Here is a 27,034-nt window from a genome sequence, read left to right as displayed (position 1 = left end):
GATTTATCAACGTTGCTGACTAATTACTCGTTTACATTTGATGGATTTTTAAATATCATGTATTTGATCGCTAGGGAATGCTCTCTGTATGCAATGTCTTTAAAAGGAAGACGCGTTTTATGGAGTTCCTGCTCAAAACCAGTTTTAAGCCACGCGAGTAGTTGGGTGGGTGATCACATGACTCTCCCTGCCCCCACTTCGATCCAATGAATGGGGAAGAAGAAGTCGGACATGTTTGAGGGAAATGTGTTGAATAAAGAAACGTGGCTGAAGACAAGAAGAAAATCAGGATTTTTCCCAACAATGAGGATTTCGACATATTTTGTTTTTCCTTTTTATTTTAGGTTCACTTAATCTGGATAGAGGTATATGTTAAGATATTTGGATTTATTTCCAAATGTAGTTGTTGTAAAACATTAATAATTTAAATTAAGCGTTTTAATTTAAATAATTTATAGATAACTAATAATTTGGCCTGTTTAGTGTTGTACTTTTGTTTCCCACAATGTATGACATTGTTTCAAATATGTAACCTTGGCAGTGGGGGATGGGCGGCAGGACATTTTTCTAAAAATATGTTGTCCTAAACTCTTTTAATTTGAAGATCATTTTAAAATACTGGTTATTTTGCCAAAACATTTACTTTTATGCGTCTAACAATTGTTAATGGCTTCTGGAAAGAGGATATTTAAATCAGTGTAGTTTAAGTGTCCTCTAAATGTTAACTCGGCTGATTTAAAAACCTCGACAAGATTATTAAATAATGATTGGCTTTTATCAAAACAGCTAGAAAATTAGAGGCGAATCAAACGTATTTTGGGTGTTATTGATGATTTTGGCTGTGGTAGTAGGTAGAGCTCGACGTCGGCCTAAACGCAGTAGTTGTTTTTCCAGTATTTTGTTTAAATTCTCGACGTAATTCGAACATTTAGGTTATTTCTCTCTAATTTGGTGTGTTTTGTATATATTTTTGGTCCTTTAATAGTGTGTTAACCACTGCTGGTCGTCGTTCGAAGGACTAAAGTTGCTGCGTCATTTATGGAGGACACTCCTTGTAGGCCATGTTGAATCGACACAGAGAAGGACATCGCCTTTTGTCAGCTTTAGTATGGATTTGAGATCGATATATGGTATTTATTACATTGCGGTAATGGGACGATTAAAACATTATTGTATAATATTGTTTTTGGCGTTCAATTCTCTGGTTTGTTTTTTTCCTCCCCGTTTTATTTTCGGGACGAAGCACTATCACGTGATTGCCTTTAGACGTTTGAGTTTTTATGTAGTATTTTTGTTGGGTTTTTTTTCCCAGGCAGTAGATGAGCAACAGCGCAAGGCGAGGTGATCTGTACCGTACGTGTATGTGCCGCATTTGTCTGTTACGCGTGACTAATCTGGTGAACCAATGGCGTTTTTCCAACCTGCCCTGGGTAAACGCGCCTTAGTTTTGGAGGACCAATCAGCGACGTCTGTTGACGTAACACTCAACTCTTGAGAAACGCAGTATTTCTGGAAATGGTAGCGCAACCTTAAGTGTTGTAAATTATTCGCTGAAATGTTTCACTGAATGTTGGTTATAGTAGCGGTGTTGCCTAGACAAGTGTTTTATTTGCGAAATATGATTTAAATCCACAAATCGTGCTCCGGGTGATGCGCGGGCGTGGCCTATTTGACAGACAGGTTGAGTGGCCTATAAAATACGCGTAGGCGGGTACGAATGGCGTTACATCAGCCAATGGAGCCGTCGATGGGTTTATAAAAAGTCGGGCGGAGCCTCAGCCTCGCCATTTCATTGTAGCGCTGCGCTGGAGGATAGAGGAAGTCAGAAAAACAAGGCCGCGAAACTCGGATATTCGAACGAAACCGGTTCATAAACCGAATCCGGATCCATCCCGATGGAGACGGCCTTTAGCCCGCCCTTTGACAGGTACCGGTTGGAGTAAATGACATTGCACTTGTTCTGTGAACGAAAATGTTGTTTGGATTATTGTCATAATTCGGCATCTTTCGGAATTATTCTGTTTTAATCACTTGCGTCCTGTCGCAATAACTATATACCGGAATAATACGACTGCATTGACTTGCACTTTCTAAAGGCAGTGGTGTTGCAGAGACTATTTTTTTTACAACGTCAGTTCGCCACTAGTCTTCAAGTTTTAAAGTCTTGTTTTTTTTTTTTTTTTTTTAACGGGCAGCTGCTCGCGTTTAGTGCGCATGCGCGTTTTCGCTCCCTGAGACGGGCAGTTTGTTTATTGACAAATTTGTCGGTGTCCAGACTGCCAAGATTGAGCAATGCAATCGCATTTTCATATGTGAGATTGTTTGAATTGTATAACTGATCGCATGTCGTTAACATAAAGTGCTAGGATGCAAACGTGAAATTAGCATGCTAAGCTAATGCTAACAGTGACCAGTATATTCTGGTCATAAAGGTTGCGGACACGCTACAAAAAAATATTATAAATGTGTTTTGGGTTATTATTAAGACTCGGAAGTGTGTTGAATATCCACTGCTTAAGTTATAACGTTATTATAGTGCATCGGTCATTTCTTCCGCGAGTGCGTTACAGTGAACATGTGGCTGTGAATATGATCGGTAGATTAATGTTAACATGAAGTACTGTCTGGTTTAATGGAAAGGCTTGTTATGATCGATATGGGTGTTTCTGTTATGTATTGATGTAGGTCATAAGGCGGCGCCTTGACTATAAAAAATAATTTATTTATTAGGTGTTTTGTAAATTGTTTTGCCGCATCTTATATTAGTTTGAATGATTACTTTGAGTATCGTATGTTAACAACTTTTCGTTTTTTTCCTTCACGTTTTAGTCATTCTGAAACTCATCTTAAAAGTTGAACTTCCGCCTCACACCACGTGGACTTTTGTCAACATTTTACACGCGTGAAGGCTGCAGTTCCGCTCAATCCTATTTGATCACCTCACGCCTTCGTTTGGTGGCGAGTGTCATTGATTTGTGAAATCTAATGGCACAGCACTGAATTTGTGGAGTTGTTTCGCTTTTTGTTGCTTAGCAACGCGCGTAGTTAAATGAGCCGCATGATTCCCGCCGTCTACCCCTCCCAACCAGCATGCTGTATATGGGACAGAATAATTAGACGCATTATGTTTTTGTTTTTCCAAACATTGTTTGTAATCCAACAATTTACTTGACTGAAAATAAAACGCTTTCAATGTCAACTGTTTGTGATTTTTGTATCATTTAGCAGTGTTTATAATGTACATTAAAACATAAAATTATTAAATTTAAAGTTGTTTAATATTTTATCAGCTTGACTAAATATTTATAAAGTTGAAAATGTATTTAGCTTTTGTGTGGTAGATTTATTGAAAGTTTATTTTGAAGCAGCATGTCTGCATTCTGTTTTATTCAGTAAGTAAAATTTCACTGAAGAGTCCATACTGGGGCGAGAATGCAAACCTTCACTTACAGATCCTGGCTGGAAGGCATGAGATTGACAACATTCTGCAGAAAGAGTTGAACACCCACCTTAACTTTTTTGTTTGTTTTCATATTAAAATCACGTTACAGCTGCAACGTTTTTACAAATATTGCATCATTGTGTGCAGTCCTAAATAAATGAATCCAAAGAGCATTTAATATGGCACTTATGATAAATTATTGGTTGCTGTCCACTTGCCCATTTTAAAGTGTTGAACAGGCCTCAGAAGGTAAGTCTCATGGACAAAGTGATTTGTTTTATACTGTCAGGTTATATAAAGCACATTTATTGTATATTAAAACATTAGTGAGGGTAGTGCAGTTTTACATGAGCAACTTGTGGATCAATGGCATTTAAATGCCCACTAGGAATACATTCCTGTATACATGAGCTCATGATAAGTCATATTCGTTTCTGTTTTTTTAAACCGACTTAACCTCCACAATTGTAATGACAGCGTTCATTAATGGAGATCATTTTAAAATGAGCATTAAATGCACATAAAATCAAGTTTAAATGTGTTAATTCAGTTGTGGGATAATTGTCCTCGCTTGGCAGATAATTATATTTACTTGACTTTTAATAATAAAACATTGTGAATTAATAGGCCAACAGGAATAATTGATTTGTGCTGCAAACTATTTGTTCTGAAAGCTGCACACTCATTGGCTAATTCCTCAGATAAATACAAACATGACCTGATCTGGGTTAAGTCTATTTAAGGTCACGCCACCAGTTTCCAGTTGGACTGTGGTGTATCGGTTTGGAATGAGTCGTGGCATAACTCACTCATGACCGGACCGATGAACTGCTGGAAGTGCAATTGTGTTTTCATGCTCGGTGCACATAAGCAAAACATGATTAGTCAAGAGTTTGAGTCATGATGAGTGTGCTGTGATTATGTTGACTCGTCATATTTCCTTTAATTAAATCACTAAGTTGTCCGTCGTTTCTGTCTCTATAGTTCAAATTTGTCTGGGTATAAAACAATAATCCAACATTTGATATTATATATTTGATTGCCTATATTGCCTGGTTTCACAGACGAGACATAGTCCCAGACTAAAATGCATGTTTTGAGTTGTCTTAACTAAAAGCATCTTACACTGACATATCTTGAAATATGTCAGTGCCGTTGTTTTGTCTCAAGATTCTAAGGCATGTTTATAAAAGTTATAAAAGGCCTACTCTTGGTTTAGTCTAAGCCCTGTTTGTGAAACCAGGCTGAAATGTTCTCTACTGGCTCTTCTCACGCGACTCACCCTCATGTTCCTGTTCTCCACAGCTCTTTGGGCGGGGGCGACGGCATGCAGGGGGTCACGATGATGGATCAGACCATCTCCGGACCCGGCAAGCGCATCCGCAAGCCGTCGCTGCTGTATGAAGGGTTTGAAGGACCTGCTCTGCCCCAGGTGCCCCAATCCGGACCCCCTCAACCTCCTGTACGGGACCCCAATCGACAGGGCCGCATGACCAACCAACTGCAGTTCCTCCAGAAGGCTTTACAGAAGACCCTTTGGAGGCATCACTTCGCCTGGCCTTTCCATGAGCCAGTGGACGCTTCCAAGCTCAACCTCCCTGTAAGTTTGTTCTTGTTCCAGATTGGACCGTTTCTCAAACCCTAAGACATGTTATTTAGTTTTGAGTTTAAATATTTAACTAGATGGCAAGTAATGAGTCTAAACACAAGCTTTTGCTCATCTCTTCTCTCACGCAGGATTATTATAACATCATTAAGCAGCCCATGGACATGGGGACCATCAAGAAAAGACTAGAGAACAATTTTTACCGCAGTGCCAGCGAGTGCATGCAGGATTTCAACACCATGTTCACCAACTGCTACATCTACAACAAGGTCAGTCAGTTCATTTATGTTTAGTTAAAACCTTCTTTTAGTGCTCAACCTTGTTTTTTCAGAGCTTGATGTTATTTTGTTGTTTCATCGTGTGGCTCAGGTCCCCGGCCTGTTACGGTGCATCAGTAGTGTTGTCTAGAAACTGCCGTGTGATCTAAAAGTCTTCTGTTTATTATAGCCAACGGATGACATCGTCCTGATGGCCCAGTCTCTGGAGAAGGCTTTCCTGCAGAAGGTTGCACAGATGCCCCAAGAGGAAGAAGAGATTCCCTCACCTGTCCCTAGGGTCAAACCGGGGAAAATTAAAAAAGGCCAGAAATTAAGTAAGAACAAGCTGAGAAAAATATAGGATGACCCTGAATAAACTGAGCTGACAGGATTGTGTGGTTAAATCTACCTGGATGTGTGTATATATGTATAGGTACTTAAAATATAAAACTATATATTATTAATAAAAGTAAACTTTTGTAATAATTTTATAATTATAATTTTTAATACTAATAAAACTATAGTTTACGTTTGTGTATATATATATAATTTATTTAATATATATATTTTATACATTTATTTAATTTTATATATATATATATATATATATATATATATATATTTATTTTTATTATTATTATTATTATTATTAATTAATTAAATAAATGTCATACAATACATTTTATATGTTGATTTGTGTTTCTAGTGATGCTCAGTTCTACAATATTTAATCAACTAGAAACTGCTCTTTTTAAATAATCAACAAGCTTTGTAAAAAAAAAATTAAATTCAATTGGTGCAGGTGTTTATTGGCTGTTTGTCTGTCTTGTTGCTTATGCATTTTTTTCCCCCATCTCACTTTTAGTTTCTGGTGGATTCACAACAGCTCATCAGGTCCCCGCTATATCTTCTGTGTCCCAGTCGTCCTACTCCCCTCCCACTCCAGACACCCCCGACTCGGTCCTGTCCACCCCACCGCAGATGCTTATAACCAAGACTTTACTTCCCACTTCACATGGCACCCCTGCACTGCTGGGCCTGCCACCTACTCAACCTACTGCAAAGGTAAGAACAACACTTATTTCTAAAACAAACTGTTTATACACAATTCGTTTTCAGATGCAGCATAAGCTAGTTGGAATACCAATGTGCTTGTTTGCATATTAGATGCAATTTAGCTAATCTTTCTTTCTCCATCTTTTCAATAGAAAAAGGGCGTCAAGCGCAAGGCAGACACGACCACCCCCACCACCACAGGCATGCCCCTCGCTATGGGTATAGGTGGCATGGGTCTCGGCTTGGGGGGCTGTGACTCCCCGCTTACCATCTCTGCTTTTAGTGCAGACCCCAAACAGGGCCTGTCCCTTGGCCTGAACCTGGGTCTTGGCGGAGGCCTGGTTGGAGACAAAGTTCCGGCAAGACGAGGTGGCAGTGGCAGGCCCATCAAGCCACCGCGGAAAGACTTGCCCGACTCCCAGAACCAACACCAGCCAGTGCGGCGTGGGAGGCTGACCCAGCAGCTACGATACTGCAGCACCATTCTCAAGGAGCTGCTGTCGAAGAAGCACACAGCCTACGCCTGGCCCTTCTACAAGCCGGTGGATGTTTCCTTACTGGGACTGCACGACTATCACGATATTATCAAGTGTCCCATGGATCTGAGCACTATAAAGGTGCGTGTCGAAGAGTTTTAGATACATAACCGTTTAAAAATGCCATCATGTGCACAATCAGATCTTCATGTATTTCTCAATCTTGCAGAGGAAAATGGATCATCGGGAGTACCGGGATGCGTTGCAGTTTGCTGCTGACATCAGGCTAATGTTTTCAAACTGTTACAAGTACAATCCCCCAGATCACGATGTGGTGTCCATGGCCCGAAAATTACAGGTACGGACACTTCACGATCATGATTATTATGCTGAAAAATTATAATCATGATTATTTATCACAATTGTTCTCATTTCATCAGAGTTTTCATGCAAACACAAATCAAGAGCTCGTCCACTCATAGGATCTAGTTTCCTGATTTATTATACTTGTCAGATACATTAACACACCCTCTACATTATTAAAACCGATAAAACCTTAAGAAACTTCTGTCAAAAGCTAAAATTCCAAATTATGCTAGTGTTTTTTTTCTATTAAAACAACAAAAAACGCTTGTAATGTAGCACACAGGTTGCATAAGTGCATTTATTCACCAACAGCAATCGCAAACATTACAGTTTATTTATTAAAGTTCTTCACTGAGACGGTTTGCTCGCAGATTTACTCTTGTCATCTGTCAACCCCAAGAATGAAAGTTAGTGGGAGGCTTGTTACCAATGCAAGATAACAAATGTCAAAATAACAAATGTTTTTAAGATAAATAACCAGTCGGCCAATATCGCAGACGATTATCCTTGCTTTATCGAGCAAAGCTGAAATTGTGATCACGATTTAAGTAACATTCATCATGCAGCCCTACTTTTTTTTCCTTTTCTTTACACTAAAAGTAAGCATGTCCAAAGTTGTATATTAAAATGGTCATCTCTCTATTTCAGGACGTCTTTGAGTTCCGCTTCGCCAAGATGCCTGACGAGCCCCTGGATTCCCTCCCACCTGCGTCCCTGGGCGGCGGCCTGGGCGGTCACTCCTCCTCTTCCTCCTCCTCTTCCTCCTCGTCGTCAGAGAGTGACGTGAGCAGTGAGAGTGAGAGCGAGAGCAGCCCGAGCTCTGACAGTGAGGAGGAGAGAGCGCATCGCCTGGCCCAGCTTCAGGAACAGGTGTGTACACAGGTAGCGACTGAACTTTTCCAACAAAGTTCGCTAAACCGGCACTGACAGATTTGACGTATTTGTACGTTTACTGAGAGCTGCAGTGGCCGTGGGTTTAGACACACAGTGACACTCATTCACTCGCTTGTCTGCAGTTGAGGGCGGTGCACGAGCAGCTGGCCGCGCTGTCCTCTACGCCCATCGTCAAGCCCAAGAAGAAGAAAGAAAAGAAAGACAAGAAGAAAAAGAAGAAGCCGGAAAAACACAAGCGGGCCAGGAGCATGATGGAGGATGAGGTAGTCATTCGGCCGCCGAAAACACCAAAACTGTCCAAGACACCAAAGAGCAAGAGCAACAGCAAAGCAGCGACCTCCACTCAGGGCAAGAAGGGCTCCAGTAAGAAGAGCAACAAGAGCAAGTACGTCTCCACCCGCTGATTTACACAGTTGCTAATTCATAAATCATCAACAAAAACAAACGTATCTTATTCTTTCTCATGTTTCCCTTAGATCTTCAAAGAAATCTCAAGCCGCGTCGTTTAACTCCCTACCCATGAGCCACGGTGGTCTTACGCCACACTACGACTCTGAGGAAGAGGAGGAAACGAGCCCCATGAGCTACGACGAGAAGCGCCAGCTCAGTCTGGACATCAACAGGCTGCCGGGAGAGAAACTGGGCCGCGTGGTCCACATCATCCAATCACGAGAGCCCTCGCTGCGGGACACCAACCCAGAGGAGATCGAGATCGACTTTGAGACGCTCAAACCCTCCACGCTACGGGAGCTAGAGCGATACGTCATGATGTGTTTACGAAAGAAACCACGGAAACCTTATGGTAAGAGCACGTTTAATTTAAATAGGATTTATGTAGTGTAGTTGGTCTGTAAGAAAAGATATTAGGTAACTCTGAAAAAGGAATGTTTGTTCTTGAGGAGCTAACGGGAATCTGAAGCTAGACTTTAACCCATAATGCTTTGTGTAGCCCCACCTTGCCTGGCTTTATTCAGCACAGTCCACAGGTAGAGTCATCTGCTCTTTACCCTCGTGTGAACAAACACAATGCTGTTCTTTCATTCTTCCACTGATGTTGAGTCATCTCCCATGTGACTCCATGTGTCAATATAGGTACAATGTTGAATTATTACATGGCATGAGGGAAAAAAGAAAATACACTACTGTTCAAACATTTTTTGAAAGTTTGAAAATCCCTAATGCTCACTAAGGTTGCATTTATTTGATCAAAAATACAGTAAAAACAGAACTATTTTTTCATATGAATATGTTTTAAAATGTAATTTATTCCTGTGATGCAAAGCTGAATTTTCAGCATCATTACTCCAGTCTTCAGTGTCACATGATCCTTCAGAAATCATTCTAATATGCTAATTTCCTGCTCAAGTAACATTTTTTATTATTATTATTATAAATGTTGGAAATAGTTGGGCTGCTGAATATTTTTGTGGATACTGTTTTTTTTTTTTTTTAGAAACTTTGTGGAAACGATTTTCAGGATCCATTGAATAGAAATATTTATTTATTTATTAAGTTAATATGTTATATTGGCTCTTCTCTAGATAGGAGTATATGCAGCCTTTTTTATATTTTATTTTTTTATTAATATTTTATATAACTTAATGGTAGCAAATGACAAATGGACAGAATTAGGGAAATTATGCAGATTTGACAGATGCTTTTAGTCAAAGCGACTGTATCCAAGCTATACACTTGATCAGTTCATGCATTCCCTGGGAATCAAAGCTGCTGCAAATGAGCAGTGACCGTCAGTAGATTTTGTTCACTAGAGTGAACTAACATTTGTGTGAACAAAATCACATAGATGCTGATTCCCTCAAAAAGACTGCAAATTAAGTGGTTTAGCTGATGCATGACTAATAAATAGCCACCTAAATAAAAATGGAAATGTTTTTTTAAATGCTATTTCCCTACTCTCATTTACTTTTATTGTATCTTTGATTTGAACATTTTAACCTCTTGTACAGGTAGAGACTCCCTTATCTGATTATGTCATATATGACTTAATATTCTGCAATACTATTGATTTGACTGCACTGACACTATCGGATGAGAACTGAAATGAGCTGGATGATGACATCACTGTTTTCTCCAGAGCTGCTTTATAGATATTAAACTCATTCTATAATTTATCAACTTCACAGTCATTGAACTGAACTGAATCAACACTGAACTGATTTCAACTGAACAATGACACTATTGTCTTTCTAGAATCATTCATTGATCATCATTTGCCTGTTTATCACTGTAAAGCTTCTTCGAAACTTATTGTATTGTATTATGTGCTATATAAATAAAGGTGACTTGATTTAAAGACTTTAGAAGTTGCATGGGAAATTTGACCAAATGTGCGTTGTGTGTTTTCCAGTGGCAGTCAAAGGTGCTGCGGGTAAATCTCGTGAGGAGTTGACTCTGGAGAAGAAGAGAGAGCTGGAGAAAAGACTGCAGGACGTCAGCGGCCAGCTCAACTCCGGCAAGAAACCACAGAAAACCAAAGGTAGGGACTGAGTTTCTCACAGACGATCAATCAGAACCAGGTTAAGACCGATTAAATGAAATAATCTCTCTCTCTTTCTCTTTCAGTGGAGAAGCCCACTGCGGTGGAACCCCATGCCATGGCGTCTCGTCTCAGCGCCAGCAGTTCCAGCTCAGACTCCTCCTCATCGTCATCCTCTTCCTCATCCTCCGACACCAGTGACTCAGACTCAGGCTGACCCAATCAAAAGGAACAGACACGCACTCCAGCCCAGAATAGAATAGATCTCCTGCTCTAAATAACAATAACTAGTGGAACACAGAGAAATATGAATAAGAAAGAGCAGGCTTTCTCTTTAGATGTATAGAGGTCAAAGAGAATTCTGGGAAATGTTGGACGGAGAAGGAACTGATGGAAAAGCAGACGTGGGCATCGTCGTCTAATTTGGGACTCATTTCCGTTAGTCCATCCTTCTTTACCTTGTGTATATAAATGTACAAAGATATATAAATATCTATTTTTCTTTTATAAAGAAGAATTTTAAGCAATTCCCTGGTAGGGAAGAAAACAAAAATCTGACTTTTTTCCTTTTGTGAATATTTTGTTGCTTTTTATTTTTTCTCTCCCTCTTGTTTGATCTATTAGTCGTTTGTCCTAAAGAAAACAAAAGGCTTGGATTGGAAACTACTGTCACTTTTGTTTGCATGAGCGAGTGTGTGATGTGTACCTGTGCCACTGAATCCAGTTTTCCCGCCCGCTCCGCACATATACGTGGATGTGTGGCCGCTTGGTTGTGCATTTGAATGAAAAAACAAAGCTCCACCTATTCAAATGGCATCTGTACACCCTGAAGTTAGATCATGGAATCACGTCATCCGTCTCGGTTCGTTGGCTTTAGTGGCGTCTTGAAACTTGAATCTGATCTCACCTCCATCCAGCCTGCTTTATTCCCCATGGTCAAATGAATTGAATGGGTTCAAATCTGCATTAAACAAACACGATCGTGCTCTTTGAATTCAGCTGGGCTACATGAGCGTTTGTTTTTCTGGATGCGTAAATTATTTTTCCGTTCATGTGGTTTCGGTCAGGATTTCTAGGGCGGAACAGAGTCTTGGATGCACTATCAGAATGACACAGCTGCTTCATTAGGTGTTGATATGAATACTGTTTTGTAAATTTTGGTTTTTGAGTTTTAGTCTGGTTTTATTTGTTTTGTTTTAGTGTGTTTATTATTATTTGCCCAGAGAATGAATGCACAATTTATAGTTTTAACATAATGACCCTCATTCAGAAATATAATGCTTGGAAATGTAGGTTCAGTGTCATAGCACATGCAGTTACACAACAACAAAACAATTTTGACATGTTTTTTTCTTCCAAAATTTGTACATATGTAAGTTTCATGACCTCGCAGCTTGCATCTGTCAATATGACCTGATTTCTGTTTCTTGCGCTTTCTTTTTCTTTGTTTACTCCTGTCTTCAGCTCTTCTGTTTAGTATTGTGGCTGGTTTTTTCCACAGCTCATTGTTTTTTTTTGTTTTTTTTTAAGAAAACAACAGCAAAATATAACGAAATGAAACCTCAAGCTATAAGCATCATCTCAACAGATGCTTCATGCGACCATAATTCTCATCTGATAAATGTCACATTAATAAAGAGGGTGAGATGTTCTTAAAACAAAATCTTGTGGCTGAGTGTGTTTTCTTTAGGACCATACTATATCATTAGCATTTTTCTATATGAACTTCAATGGACTATGTATTAAATACAGCAATTATTATAGTTATTTCAAATCAAATATATAGAAACTTAAACTCACTTTATTCTGCTTGTCTCCAAGGCAACATTTCATTTAGTTTACTGATTATAATTGAAACTTTAAAAAAATATAATGACAGAAACAACAAAATTACTAAAACTAACTAAAATTAAAATGGCAATAATGTAATGCATCATAAAAACTAGTTGAAAATATTAATAAATATGATAGTTTGTCAATGATACTAATGGCATCATATCAAGCAGTATAAAATGTTCTGTTCTGGCCAAAGGCTGTTCCAGTATACACACATAAACATAGTAACATACATATATATATATATAAAACATTTTCTCACTTGCACCTCCAAAATACCCCAAAGTGGCTCAAAAATATTTCGATCTGGTGACTGTGCAGGCCATGGGAGATGTTCAACTTCTCCTTCATGTTCATCAAACCATTCTGTCACAAGTCTTGCTGTGTGTATTGTGCATTATCATGCTGACACACAGCACCCCCCTCAGGGTACAATGTTTGATACACATGGTCCTCCCGAATGGTTCTGTAGCTCTTGAAAGCGATGCACCCATCAAGCCCAGTGGGGAATGACATTATATCGCAGCCCAAACCATCACTGATCCATCCTGTGCTTCACTCTGGCAGCAACAATCTGGGTGGGTGTTAAACATCTATGCCTTTTTCACATTTTGTCCTCATTTGAACTCTGATATCTCTCCCATTATGTTGTGTGGATTGCAATATTTTATGTACAGCTGTGCTATTGCTCTGATAATTCAACCACACACTCTTCAAACTGCCAAAACTTCACTTGCTGATGATCAATTAATCAAAGACATTTGATTAGCAGTGCCTGACTGCTCTGGAAGCAGTAAAGGTGTACTTAGTCTTAGTTTGTCAAGTTCTCCGTTCTGGACTAGTTTTTGTAAAATGAATAATTACACGGTGTAATATGTCATGTGTTGTTCATCTGAGGCTGTATTTGCCTAATTTTAAGACTTGTCAAGGACCAGATGATTTTTTATTATGTCCTGATACATAAATCCACAGGATTCAAAAGGATGTCATTTTTAATTATTAATTTGAGAAAGAACAAAATTAGGGTGTTGACACGACAGCAATGTACTAAAAAGTTGCGTTTTTCACGTACAGATGACAACGTCGTCAAAACGATCCCCGTTGGATCCGCAAATTTTTTTTGTAAATGAACGGCCAAAAAGCACAAAAACTTTTTATTTAAAGGGTTAGTTCTCCCAAAAATGTTTCAATTCTACAATTCTGTCAGTAATTAGGCTACTCACCCTCATGTTGTTCCAACCCCGTAAGACCTTCGTTCATCTTCGGAACACAAATTAAGATATTTTTGATTAAATCTGAGTATCACACACATGACCAGCGTCGCCCAATAGTGAGCCTACGTGGTGACGTGCAACACAGACGCGCTACGCTTAAACACTACATGAAAAGACTCGAGGCCCAGAGAGAAGGAAATGAAAAGTGGAATAAAGTCGTTATTTTTGTTTGTTTTTGCGCACAAAAAGTATTCTCGTCGCTTTATAAACTTAAGATTGAGCCACTGGAGTCACTTGGACTATAATATTAACGATGTCTTTAATACATTTTCTGGGCCAGCAAGTTATAGTGTCTTAGAAGCCTATGGAGGAGTGATCCAGCTCTCAGATTTAATCAAAAATATCTTAATTTGTGTTCCGAAGATGAACGAAGGTCTTACGGGGTTGGAACAACATTAGGGTGAGTGATTACTGGCAGAATTTTCATTTTTGGGTGAACTAACCCTATAAATAAAAGATTTATTTAAGATCTTGTTTTGGCAATGCAAGAGTCGAGCACTCTGTAAAGTCTCCTCCAGCACATCCCAAAGACTTTCAATGAATTTAATGTCTGGACTCAGAGGTCCAGATTCTTTCACAATTTAAGGCTGGTGAATTTTGACATTGTCATCCTGGAATATGGCAATGATGTGTCTTCCTACATGGTTGTTTAAGAAATGAAAAGCTACACACTACACACAATTAGGGTTAAAAGAACTGTTCCCCAACACATAACATGCTAGAAACATAATAATCAATGCAATAATGGTCCAATCATAGACTCTTAAGCATTTGCCTATTTAAATCCAAACAGCGACTTTTTTATGCTGAATATCTCCAGGAAGTCATTAACACCTGTTAGCATTAACATTAGTTAGCATACCCATTCATCTCAATGGCAGACGCTCAGTTAGCACACGCCCCATTGTGTTGTTGTGTAAAGAGTCTGTAGTGTGCTGAGGTAAGTTTATTTGGGTAACATAAGTGTATGGATTTGACAGCTCATTGGGTTATTGAACAGAGATATTAATTGTTATATATGTAGTTGATTCACCCTGAATGCTCCTTAATATATTGTGTAGATGATGTGTGAACAATATTTTAGAAGATCTTTAGTTTTCCTTTACACTGAGATGTTTTTGGATAAAGACAAAAAAAGTTGAAGGAGTGGTTTACAGGCCTTGTGTACTTTTTGTTTTGGGTCCCGTGGATGACTGATACTAAATTATGAGGAAGTATCCATGAGCAGTGACGCGAATGAATGCTTTCATTATTTAGACTGATTTTCAAACACTCTCCTTGAACAGCACTGCTTCCACACTGGATGAAGAACACTGAGATGAGGACATTCAGACTCGCACTTGTTCTAGTGGGCTTGGCGTTTTGTTGTGTCTCATCTAAAGGTGAGTTTAAATCTCTGAAATTACTGATATATGAAGACAGGACTGACTTGTAGGGCCAGTCTCACCATTTTACGGTCACTACCCTTACAAAAAAGAAGTTTATTCATGTGTGCTATTAGTAGGCCTATACTTCTTTTGAACTAAATATAAGAAAGAATACTTTGTCTACTTTTTATGTAGCCTACTTCTCATAAATATACTTAAAATTGCACTTGAATATACTTGACTTATACTGGCAGAAAATTCTAAGTGTATGCTCTACTTGTACTCAATCTTTTGATCGAGATATACTTAAAAATATAAATAAATATTTTACTTGGCTTGTAGTTGTGTAATCTTTTGATTGAGTAACCTTTTAAATACTTTTTCCACATCGTTTTACATACTGTCGTATAAACTTATATTGTTTAAAAATATTTATTTAAAGAAAACAGATATGTTCATAATTCTGAATATCTGGATTTTTAGTGTAGCTTCTGGTAGTGTACAGGAATTTACTTCAAACCTACTTTTTTCCCGAATGAATCAGTGTTTTCACTGTTATACAGTATGGGGCGCTATTACACATAGCACTTCTGAAAGAATAAGAATATTCAGAATACTGGATCAAACCACAGGGGAAGAATAAGCTGAAACAAACAAGTGATGGAGATGCTCACGCATATGTGAAATAACGCGATCATCACACATTAAACAGCGTGTAAATCAAAACTGCCTTACGTTACCGAATGAAATGTCGAACCCATGAAGAGGGTTCAACTGTGGTGTGAAGCTTTGGGGGTGTTGATGGACTCGATATAGGCTACTCCATGTGTTTACTTTAGAATAGATCATCGTTCTGAATATGATCCGGATGCTTCGTTTCCAGCGATGGTAACCCTGCTAAAATAATATATAAATAAATAGTATGAAAGTAAAGAAGAAAGTAAAAAGAATATGTTCACTTAAAGAAAACGTACAAGTATACTTGCAGTATAAAAGTAACGTTACTAATAGTTTACTGAGAGTATAGCCTAGCCTACTTAAGTGCACTTTCTTAAAGGGGACATAACACACAGTTTCTGCCAATCTCATGTTAATCTTAAGGTTCATAACATTAATTAACAACCTTAGTTAACATGAACTAAGAATGAACAATACTTCTACTGCATTATTTAATCTTAGTTCATGTTAATTTCAACATTTACTAATACATTATTCAAATCAAAGGTTGTATTTGTTAACATTAGTTAATGCACCGTGAACTAACATGAACAATGAATGAACAGCTGGATTTTTATTAACTAACATTAACAAAGATTAATAAATACTGTAACAAATGTATTGCTCATTGTTGGTGCATGCTAGCTAATTACATTAACAAATGTATTAAAATTATTAACAACAACATTAACAAATGTATTAAAGGGATAGTTCACTTTGAAATAAAATTTTGGTATGTTTTAGCTTACCTCAAGGCCCAGGGCATCTAAGATGTCACACAACCATGGCGCTTTCCAGCGCTTGCGCAGACTAAGCCAGAACGTGCATGCGCCCTCAGATCACTTGGACGTGGTTGTGTACAAGAGGTAAAAACGATATAAATACTGTTCGTTTTCTCACACAAACCGCTCGTTTCGTGTCTTAGGCCATCAATGTGTACTTACGATGGGGAATTGTTTAATTTGGACTTCTCTGTGCTTGCTCTTTGAGGTGGTGACCATAGACCTGCATTATATGACTGACAGACAAGAACGGTTTGACCTAAAAATATCAAAATTGAAACTACTGCGGAAACAAAGACACCTACATCTTGGATGCCCTTGAGGTTAAGCTAAAACATACCAAAATTTAATTTCAAAGTGAACTATCCCTTTAACTAATGAACCTTATTGTATCCTGAGTACCTATAAAGAAGTATTGCATCCTTCATATCTCTGAAGAGTCTTTATATCAGATTTATAAAAGACAGATACAGCTGTACCGCTTCTTTCCGAAAACAGTCGAGCGCCTGGAGGCGTGCCGTGGGCGGAGCTAAAGAGTTACGAACAAATGGACACCTATAGGTGGTCAGCTAAAAAATGTTGGCCTATTTAAACACAAACAAAACATCATCACATTATCCATGGATAACTTTTGATTCACTATACATTCGTGTTGTTTACGTTATATGCACTTACGCGCCATTTGCCAACTAAACACATTTGTTGCGGTTTTACTTAGCCCCTACTGTTTCGACTCATGACCGGGATCTTTTATTGCTGGGACCATCTTTCAGTTTCAAACGATCTGCAAATCCAGCGTCGAACTGGGCCTGCCCTTGTTTATAAAACATTCGTCACCGAAATGCCGGGAATAAACAAACATACTTGCACAACTCTCCGGGAGAAGTGCCCATACAAGGAATTCCGCCCTTTATGACGTCATACAGGGCCATACGCGAAAAAAACGTCCGAAACTTATACGAACCCTGAGGGAGTGTATTTCGCACAGAAATACTCTGTCATACATCCAACTAAAAAAAAAAACTAAAAAAAATGTTTAAAATCTCATGTTTAGCATGAGAATTAACTGTGTACATAAGTCAGAATGCATGAAATAGCATTAATAATAAGATAATAATAATACGTTTACTGTTACGGTTACTTAAACATATACTTATATACTAAAAAGTGGGCCAGTTTAGTCCAAAGCAGTATTGAAATTGTACACTTCCAAGTGTACTAGTACATTGATATTAATATACTTACTACATAAAGTATGCTTAAAAATATACTTGAACATTACTTAACCCTCCTATTACCTTTGGGGTCAATTTGACCCCATTCAGTGTTTAACGTCTCTAAATACATACTTTAAAAAAAAAATTTGGCTTCATATTTAAAGACTTTTCCTAATTTAATGGGGACAACTGGGTAAACATAAAATTAACATGATGATAGGTTTTCAATGTTCTGTACATACTTTTGTAGCATCAGTGTTCTTTGGGGTCAATTTGACCCCAGGCTCATTTTGCTGTATAAAACATATAAGAAATATCAAATTTTTTGTTGTTCACATTGGTGATTAGGCACAAATCCCACATTTATTTTGGATGATATTGAGATCATTATAAGTTGAGATTTTATGATCTTCAAAAACCTTCACTCTGCTTTAGGGCCCTAACCTGACATTACCATATAGGCCTACTTGAAGTATTGCGAGAACCACTGATAGTTCACACGATATAGTGGAGGGGGGAATCATAATTCTCACAAGAAATTTGATATTTCCAGTGCCAATTATATATTTCCAGGGAAGGGAAAACATAATTCTTGCAAGAATTTTGATATTTTGTTCCGTGGGGGAGGGGAAAACATAATATAGGGGATGAGCAAATGTATGAAAGCTTCCACAGAAGCCTTATAAACCATTTCTCTTTGTGCTTTGTGAGCTCTCTCTTTATGCTCTTTCTCAATTGAAAATTACCTCTAAGCAAAGTTTTTTGGTTTTTTTTGGGGGTTCTATACGGACCTGTTTGCCAGCAAGACACCAGTCGACCCGCCCGAAATGCAGGACGATGCCATACCAGCCATCCCGTCAGTGTTGACCAATGAGGTCAGGCATGCGATCCAGAACATCCAGAAAGACAGGGCGCCAGGGCTGGACGGAATCGAGGCCGAGCTGCTCAAAGAGGGTGGACCGATGCTTTGGGCAGCATTGGCCAGCCGTTTCAGCCGCTACATGGCGCAGAGAAGAACACCAGATCAATGGAAGACGGCCAAGACAGTGCTGTTGTACAAGAAGGGTGACCGCGAACAACTGAGGAATTATCGGCCAATCTGGCTCCTGCCGACCGTGTACAAGGTTTTCACCAAGGTGCTGTACAACCGACTAGCCAGGCAGTTGGACGAACAACAGCCACCCGAACAGGCCGGCTTCCGGTCTGGCTACAGCACAATGGACCACATCCACGTGCTGAACCAACTGCTTGAACGCTGCCGGAAGTACAAGATGCCCTTGGTACTGGCCTTCGTAGACTACGAGAAAGCCTTCGACAGCATAGAGATCAATGCCGTACTGCTCGCTCTACAACAACAGGGCATCTCCTACGAGTACGTGGACCTTTTGCGGGAGCTGAACAGCGGATGCGCCACCAACATCACCTTGTTCGACCGGACACTTCCCACTTGAATGACAAGGTACAGCTGTGGCCAAATTTGAAATTTTTGCTGCTTCAGTTGTTATGATGTTGATTCACATTTTTCTAGATTATTGTGCAGAGTGATCAGAGGCATTTTACATCATTTCAAAAAGCTTTATCACAAAACCCCAAATTTTACTGTTTTTGTCCTTGGCACCAAATTACCAGCTAACATCATTTTACTAATCATATCATCAGCACATAATTGCTATAAGGAAGGAAGAAGTGCTTCCAATCATTGTGTTCTTCTGTTAGCAATGGTTTCCTCCAAAGAAAGATGGAGGATCATCTTTGCATCAAAATGGCCTCCATTTACCAGATCATCAAGAGCTTCAAGAATAGAGGTTCGGCTGCAGTGAAGAAGGCTTTAGGGTGTCCCAGAGTGTCCAGCAAGTACCAGGAACTTCTCCTCCAGAGGAATCAGCTAGGGAATCGTGTCACCACCACCACAACTGCTCGATATTGGCAGCAGGTGGGTGTGAGAGCATCTGCACACACAGCGAGGCCAAGACTTTTGGACAACAACCTGGTGTCAAGAAGGGCAGCAAAGAAGCCACTTCTCTCCAATAAAAACATCAAATATTGGCTGAAATTCTGCAGGAAGTACAAGAATTGGACAGCAGAAGACTGGTGCAAAGTTAATGTATCTGATTAGAACATCTGGAAAATCGATTGTCCAGAGAAGAAAAGGTGAACGCTACCATGAGTCCTGTGTCGTGCCAACAGTGAGGCATCCTGAGACTATCAATGGGAGTGTCATATTGACCCCAAACCTATCCTTGATAAAATATATTGTGTAATATAATAAATAAAAAGCTATTAAAACACCAAAAAATATATATAATTTTAGAATTTTAGATAAATCAGTGACATTTTATAGTGATTTGCTAATTTGTCCATAGTCGTGCAATAGGTATTCTGGATGTATAAGGGGTGGGGGTGGGGGGTTGGTGGTGTTTTATTTAAAGGGCTATTTAAGTAGTCAACAAAGAAACATAAAGTACCTGACTTAAACCTTTGGGGAAAAAATCAAATTGTGGGGGTTTAAATTGCTGGGGTCAAATTGATCCCAGTGGGTAAAAGATGTTGGTAGATTTGAGGGTAACAGGAGGGTTAAGTATACTTCATAAAATTAACTTGAGGTATACTATACATAAATTATTTGAATCACATGCTCAGAATAATTTTAGCTTCTTCATATGATTTGTTAAAGGGATACTTCAGGATTTAGCATTAAGCTTTGTATTAGAAAACCTGTAGTATTTTCGAATTACCCTGCTTTCCACCCTCATGTCCCCCTGAGACGAGAGATTTGTGTATTTTTTGTCTGCAAAAAACCCTCCGATGACGCACAAATCGTCATTTTGCGTCATCGGAGGATTTTTTGGCCAGAGGCTAAAGACTACAGCCAGTAGTAGGGGCTGTCCCGCATGTTTTCAACCCGCCCATAGAGGGTGGGATCTCACTCACAGAATGTACACATTGTGTCAGCCATCTTTTTTTGGAAGCTAAGCTAGCAGGCTCTTGTTTTGTGGAGAAAGCCGAGTAGTAGGGGTTACCATCCTCTTTTTCCCGGCCATGTCCGGCCGTCGAGATCGTCCAAAATGTCCGGGATTCGGCTTTTCTTTTATGCAGTCGTCATTCATTGTTTACATGCACACCTTTTGTTTCAATCTAACTGAAGTCATTCCGATTGGTGAATCTGAATGTAGTGTTTACATTGTTGAATGTAGTGTTTACGGTTGATGTGCGTTTTAACATTGCTAAGAAAATTCCCGCTCCTGCGTGAGAGAAACGAGACCGGTGCGTCTCAGTAATCACGCCACCGGCCTCTCCCACGGCCCTCAGTCTCGTCCTGCTCGCCACAGTAAATATAATGAATGGCAACTGTAGAACGCAAAAGCCGAATCCCGGACATTTTGGGAGATCTCGAAATCCCGGGCAGACTCGTCAGGTGTCATGGAGACTCACTAGTAGCCTAGCCTTGTTGTTTTAAACTGCGCTCTCTTACCGGTAGGCGTGGCTTGGGAGTGGCCTCCTAAAGCATTCTGGGAGTTGTTGTCTTTCATCCACATAAGCCAAAAATACATTTTCTGGCTTTTCTCAGTCTAGAAAGCTCCAAATTCAAAAATAATTTCACATTTCTTCTACATAAATGACCCACTTTAAATACACATTCATCTTTCCAGAGGTGAAGTATCCCTTTAAATCTAAGTCTGTCTGATCTTCCCAAGAACCTCAATGCACAAAAATGAAATACCTCATTGTTGAATATGCACAGATTTCTGGATGTATTGGACCCTCAAGAACATGTCTTAAGTGGCATATACTGACTTTTATTCAAATATCTGTCTGTTCCCTTCAGATGTTTATGTGTTCCAGAACATTGTTGAATGCGAGTATAGCAAAGAGGATTTGTCTGATATGGTCTACAAGCTGGTCTTCAACCAGAAGCTCATGTGCAGTTATGACTCAAGGATGGGGAAATATGTTGGTTATGATGAATATGGAATCAGGAACGCTGATCATTACAACAGTCAGAGCTGGAAGATGAAAGAACGGAAGGAACAGTTGGAGACACTGTGCAGAGCTAACGCAAGATACTTTGTCAAAACCACAACGAGAAAGGGTAAACAATGTGTTTTTCATTCTTCTTCTGCGTCTTCATTTAAGCAAAATAATGGCATTTTAAGGAAATAAAAAATGAGTTGAGAGTATTGAGTCTGAAGTGGTCCAATAGGTTATATTTAGTGGATTAATTTTGTTGTCTTCGCAACAGTGCCGCCCATTGTGACCGTACGTCCCACTGAGAAGGCTCGTTACGGTCAGCTGACCACCCTGGTGTGCCATGCATACAGTTTTTACCCACAGGCCATTAATATGACCTGGCTATTGGACGGATTGGAGGTCACTGGCGATTTTATATTTTCCAAATGTAGCATCGGTAATAGTTATGTTTATGTAAGGGAAGTATTATTGCTTTAGATTTGTGTTTAGTTTATTGACATTGTTTATCACGTCTGGTGTTTATGGCCATGTAAATAAACATAGCATGTGTTATACATAAAGATTAATCAGTATTTTGGCAAATGATGTGGGTATGTTCGAATGTACTTTTACAACAATTGTTTAGAACACGTAAAACTGCGCAGCGTTATCACAACAATGAATTTGACATACAGTAACATCTATGATAACCAATTTAGTATTAAACCTTACTTTTCTTGCGGTTAATTCATTTTAATGAAATAAAAGTGTGATGAGGTTCAAGAGTCAGGAAGGAAGAAGACAGGGGTCGGCGTGACTGGGACTCGTACTTTATTAAAATAAAGCAAAACAAACAAAAGTCGTGCACAACGCGCATTCACCGTGGCAACCGCGACGGCACAAAACAGTTAAAAAATGAGAGCTCGGATCCACCGGTTTTCTTTCTCTGCGTCCAATTTTTTCTCCAGTCTCTCTCTCGTTCCAGCGCGGCTTATAAGCGGTCTCTCCACGCCGATCACTGCAATAAGACACAGGTGTTCGTCATTTGCACTTGACCTACTTGTTTGTCTCTTCTCTCTCCCATTACAGACCGCGCTGAACCACGCCCCCCTCGCCACAAAAAGCATGTCATTATAAAAAAATAACTTAGCCTCATCCATGAACATGATTTTTCGATTCCCGTCTGACTGATTTACATCCACTGTGGAGTTTAAAACGACAGTTCCCATCATTCCACGCTCCTTCACATCGTCATCAAGCTACGCTGTTGTTGTTTGGAATGTAGCGCCCTCTAGAGGCCAAAAATTCTTGCATATTGTAGCTTTAACAGGGTTAATAATATATATATATACACTCACCTAAAGGATTATTAGGAACACCTGTTCAATTTCTCATTAATGCAATTATCTAATCAACCAATCACATGGCAGTTGCTTCAATGCATTTAGGGGTGTGGTCTTGGTCAAGACAATCTCCTTTGCCAACCGCCATAAAACACCAAATGAAGAAGAAGAAGAAGAAGACAATCTCCTGAACTCCAAACTGAATGTCAGAATGGGAAAGAAAGGTGATTTAAGCAATTTTGAGCGTGGCATGGTTGTTGGTGCCAGATGGGCCGGTCTGAGTTTTTCACAATCTGCTCAGTTACTGGGATTTTCACGCACAACCATTTCTAGGGTTTACAAAGAATGGTGTGAAAAGGGAAAAACATCCAGTATGCAGCAGTCCTGTGGGCGAAAATACCTTGTTGATGCTAGAGGTCAGAGGAGAATGGGCCGACTGATTCAAGCTGATAGAAGAGCAACTTTGACTGAAATAACCACTCGTTACAACCGAGGTGCAGCAAAGCATTTGTGAAGCCACAACACACACAACCTTGAGGCGGATGGGCTACAACAGCAGAAGACCCCACCGGGTACCACTCATCTCCACTACAAATAGGCAAAAGAGGCTACAATTTGCACGAGCTCACCAAAATTGGACAGTTGAAGACTGGAAAAATGTTGCCTGGTCTGATGAGTCTCGATTTCTGTTGAGACATTCAGATGATAGAGTCAGAATTTGGCGTAAACAGAATGAGAACATGGATCCATCATGCCTTGTTACCACTGTGCAGGCTGGTGGTGGTGGTGTAATGGTGTGGGGGATGTTTTCTTGGCACACTTTAGGCCCCTTAGTGCCAATTGGGCATCGTTTAAATGCCACGGCCTACCTGAGCATTGTTTCTGACCATGTCCATCCCTTTATGACCACCATGTACCCATCCTCTGATAGCTACTTCCAGCAGGATAATGCACCATGTCACAAAGCTCGAATCATTTCAAATTGGTTTCTTGAACATGACAATGAGTTCACTGTACTAAAATGGCTCCCACAGTCTCAACCCAATAGAGCATCTTTGGGATGTGGTGGAACGGGAGCTTCGTGCCCTGGATGTGCATCCCACAAATCTCCATCAACTGCAAGATGCTATCCTATCAATATGGGCCAACATTTCTAAAGAATGCTTTCAGCACCTTGTTGAATCAATGCCACGTAGAATTAAGGCAGTTCTGAAGGCGAAAGGGGGTCAAACACAGTATTAGTATGGTGTTCCTAATAATCCTTTAGGTGAGTGTATATACTTTTTATTCAATTAAACACTTTTTATTTAAATAAAGCTAAAGCACTAAGTTAAAGGAATAGTTTACTTAAAAATAAAAATTGTCATCTTTTACTCACCCTCAAGTTGTTCCAAACCTGTATGAGTTTCTTTCCTCTGCTGAACATAATAGAAGATATTTTGAAGAATGTCGGTAACCAAACAGTTGATGGACCACATTGACTTCCACAGTAGGAAATAAAATACTATGGAAGTCCATCAACTGTCTGATTACCGACATTCTTCAAAATATCTTCCTTTGTTTTCAACAGAAGAAAGAAATACAGTTTTGATACAACTTGAGGGTGAGTAAACGATGACAGAATTTTCATTTTTAAGTGACTAGTCCTTTAAAGAACAAAAATTACACACTAGAATAAATAACTTAAACTAAAACTACACTCCGACACTTCCACTTTTTTTTCTCACTGATACAAATGTTACTGCATGATGTTCGTGTTGATGTTGCACTGATGTCAGGTTGGAATTACTGTAGTAATTTCCCTATAGTAAAATCCACAATGCACATGCATTTCAGCGTATTGGTGTTCAGATGGTTTTCTTGCATTGTTGGTTTATTGATTTGCATGTAAACTCTTCAAATAGGTTATTTGTGTCTGTCACCGGATGTTCATTGTCTTTCTCTGGTCTCTTCTCATGCTCAGACTCGACCTCCCTCGATACCAGAATTGCAAAATTAGCTGTTGGTTGCTCTTTTTTCCTTATCGGCCTTATTGTGGCCTTTTCTGCTGCATACATCTATTACAAACGAAAGCACAGAGGTGAAAGTCTACCACTACTGATCCTAAAATAATGCTATGGTAATCCAAGATAGATCTGAAGAAATGATGTAAACACTTTTCTTGTCTTCCCCCAGGTTTCTCTTCCCTTCCCCTCAGCTGAGCATCTGATTTTGTAATGTGTTAAGGGTTGAACCATTGATGAAAATCAACTCTGCTTTTACGTGGATGTGTAACTGTTTGATTCCCTGTTGTAGAGTGCTCATTTTAATTAAGTTTTTTTTTTACTTACCTATGCCTGATTGCCTCTGATTCATTTGCACATCAAAGACTTGTGCTCTGAACAAAGCATATAACAGAAAAGAAAAAAAACATCCTCAAAACTGCAACAATATATCAGATAAATTCATACAATTGTGTCAAACATGTAAATCTATAGGGATTCATTGATGTACAGTTTTATTTTTAATGATCTGGTGTTGAATGATATCATTTAGGGTAGAAAAGCAGCAGAAAGAAAACACTGACTGCATTTACTCTAACAGACACAAGGGACCGTCGTTGATTGTTCTCTTTATTTCCCCAGACGCACAGTTTGTATTTCAGAGCAGGTGCAGAGCAGCTTATTCACAGTCATTATCACTCCTCAACTAGGCCTATTTCATCTAACATGTTCAATTAACAAAAAAAATAAAGCCATTTGTAGTTTATGCATTTTATTAATATGTGGAAAATTAGATGCCATAGAAATTATATAATGTTCAAAATTAATTTTCAATATTTATTTATAAATGTTGTAAATCATAGCATAATATAAATTAATATTAATTTAATACTTACATTTATTTTAATTTTCTATACAATATAGGGGAGGCCGGGGACAGTTGCAACACTTTTTGCATTTCTCTCAGTTACTTAGAGACTATTTGGACTAGACCAACCAAATTTGTATATATTAAACTTGCATCAGTCTGCTAATTACCCATACCATTTAAAGATGATTATATCAGCCCAGGGGACAGTTGCAACACAACCCAGGGACGGTTGCAACATGTTAAAAAAACGTTAAATTTCACTAATCAACTTAAGCTTTTTGTCCCAATGAGCATAGGATTCTAAAAATATTAACTGTTTTAGGCCTAGGCTACTATAATAATATAGTATTATTTATTTCAATAATATTATTGTAGCCTATAATATATTTATTTAGTCATATTTATCAAATAACAGTTATTGAGTTTTTGGTCTAACTGAGCATGTGCAGTATGAGCGTCATCACCCTCGCCTCGCTTGTTTCTGATTGGAAAAAAAATACATGTTGCAACCATCCCCATGTTGCAACTTTCCCCAGTCTCCCCTATATGTGTGTGTGTGTGTGTGTGTGTATAGAAAATTATAAAATAAATATATATTTAATAAATAACATAATTCAAATATATATTTTAATAATCGACCATATCTGTATATAGTCTACTTTCTTTTTTGTCTATTTTTGTAATTTTATTAGATTTTTTTATTTGTATTCACTTATTTTATTTATCAGTTTCTTTTTGTTGTCATTCTGTCTGTGCACTATAAGCTTCAAATAAATTCCTTGCGTTTGGTTTGTGTGTGTGTGTGTGTGTGTGTGTGTGTGTGTGTGTGTGTACGTAAGCATACTTTCCAATATAGCTCATTCTGATTCTGATATAGGCTATAACGATTAAATTATAACTATAATTTATTTTAAATGTTTAAGATTTATTGATGGGTCCCTGGGACTTTTATCGAAGCCAGTAGTTGACCCCGGTAGTACACTTCTGCTCTCTTGTTGTCAGTTACGGTATTGAGCATTTGTTATGACTCCAGTGTGGTTCCAGTTTCTTACAGCGCTCCTAACTGTTAACATATTTTCCATTTGTTTAGGGACTACATGAAT

General features: G+C 38.8%; 2 protein-coding genes across 6 annotated transcripts; both read left to right on the top strand.

Moving 5' to 3' along the window:
• The first annotated feature begins 1,746 nt into the window (after window positions 1–1,746).
• Window positions 1,747–12,257, top strand: brd2a (bromodomain containing 2a). Of its 2 annotated transcripts, none has more exons than XM_084423462.1 (12): window positions 1,747–1,927; window positions 4,748–5,042; window positions 5,180–5,317; window positions 5,496–5,640; window positions 6,171–6,370; window positions 6,514–6,978; window positions 7,067–7,195; window positions 7,852–8,073; window positions 8,220–8,482; window positions 8,574–8,899; window positions 10,466–10,594; window positions 10,681–12,257. In XM_084423462.1, the coding sequence occupies exons 1-12, from the start codon at window positions 1,896–1,898 to the stop codon at window positions 10,809–10,811; spliced, it is 2,475 nt and encodes an 824-aa protein (XP_084279588.1). In that variant the 5' UTR covers window positions 1,747–1,895; the 3' UTR covers window positions 10,812–12,257. The 2 variants fall into 2 exon arrangements, with proteins under 2 accessions (XP_084279588.1, XP_084279587.1); XM_084423461.1 differs by having other exon boundaries at window positions 7,852–8,085.
• A 2,322-nt stretch (window positions 12,258–14,579) lies between these two features.
• LOC311299711 (HLA class II histocompatibility antigen, DP beta 1 chain-like) lies at window positions 14,580–25,796 on the top strand. Of its 4 annotated transcripts, none has more exons than XM_084423501.1 (4): window positions 14,580–14,644; window positions 14,991–15,086; window positions 21,614–21,877; window positions 22,028–23,228. In XM_084423501.1, the coding sequence occupies exons 2-4, from the start codon at window positions 15,008–15,010 to the stop codon at window positions 22,231–22,233; spliced, it is 549 nt and encodes a 182-aa protein (XP_084279627.1). In that variant the 5' UTR covers window positions 14,580–14,644; window positions 14,991–15,007; the 3' UTR covers window positions 22,234–23,228. The 4 variants fall into 4 exon arrangements, with proteins under 4 accessions (XP_084279627.1, XP_084279629.1, XP_084279628.1 ...); XM_084423503.1 differs by lacking the exons at window positions 14,580–14,644; window positions 22,028–23,228 and adding exons at window positions 25,042–25,158; window positions 25,254–25,796 and having other exon boundaries at window positions 14,934–15,086; XM_084423502.1 differs by lacking the exons at window positions 14,580–14,644; window positions 22,028–23,228 and adding an exon at window positions 25,042–25,307 and having other exon boundaries at window positions 14,954–15,086.
• Window positions 25,797–27,034: the final 1,238 nt, after the last annotated feature.

The sequence above is a fragment of the Rutilus rutilus genome, assembly GCF_951802725.1.
Source record: "Rutilus rutilus genome assembly, chromosome: 11".
Lineage (NCBI taxonomy): Eukaryota > Metazoa > Chordata > Actinopteri > Cypriniformes > Leuciscidae > Rutilus > Rutilus rutilus.
Note: the sequence above shows the minus strand (reverse complement) of the source record. Positions and strands in the feature narration are given on the sequence as shown.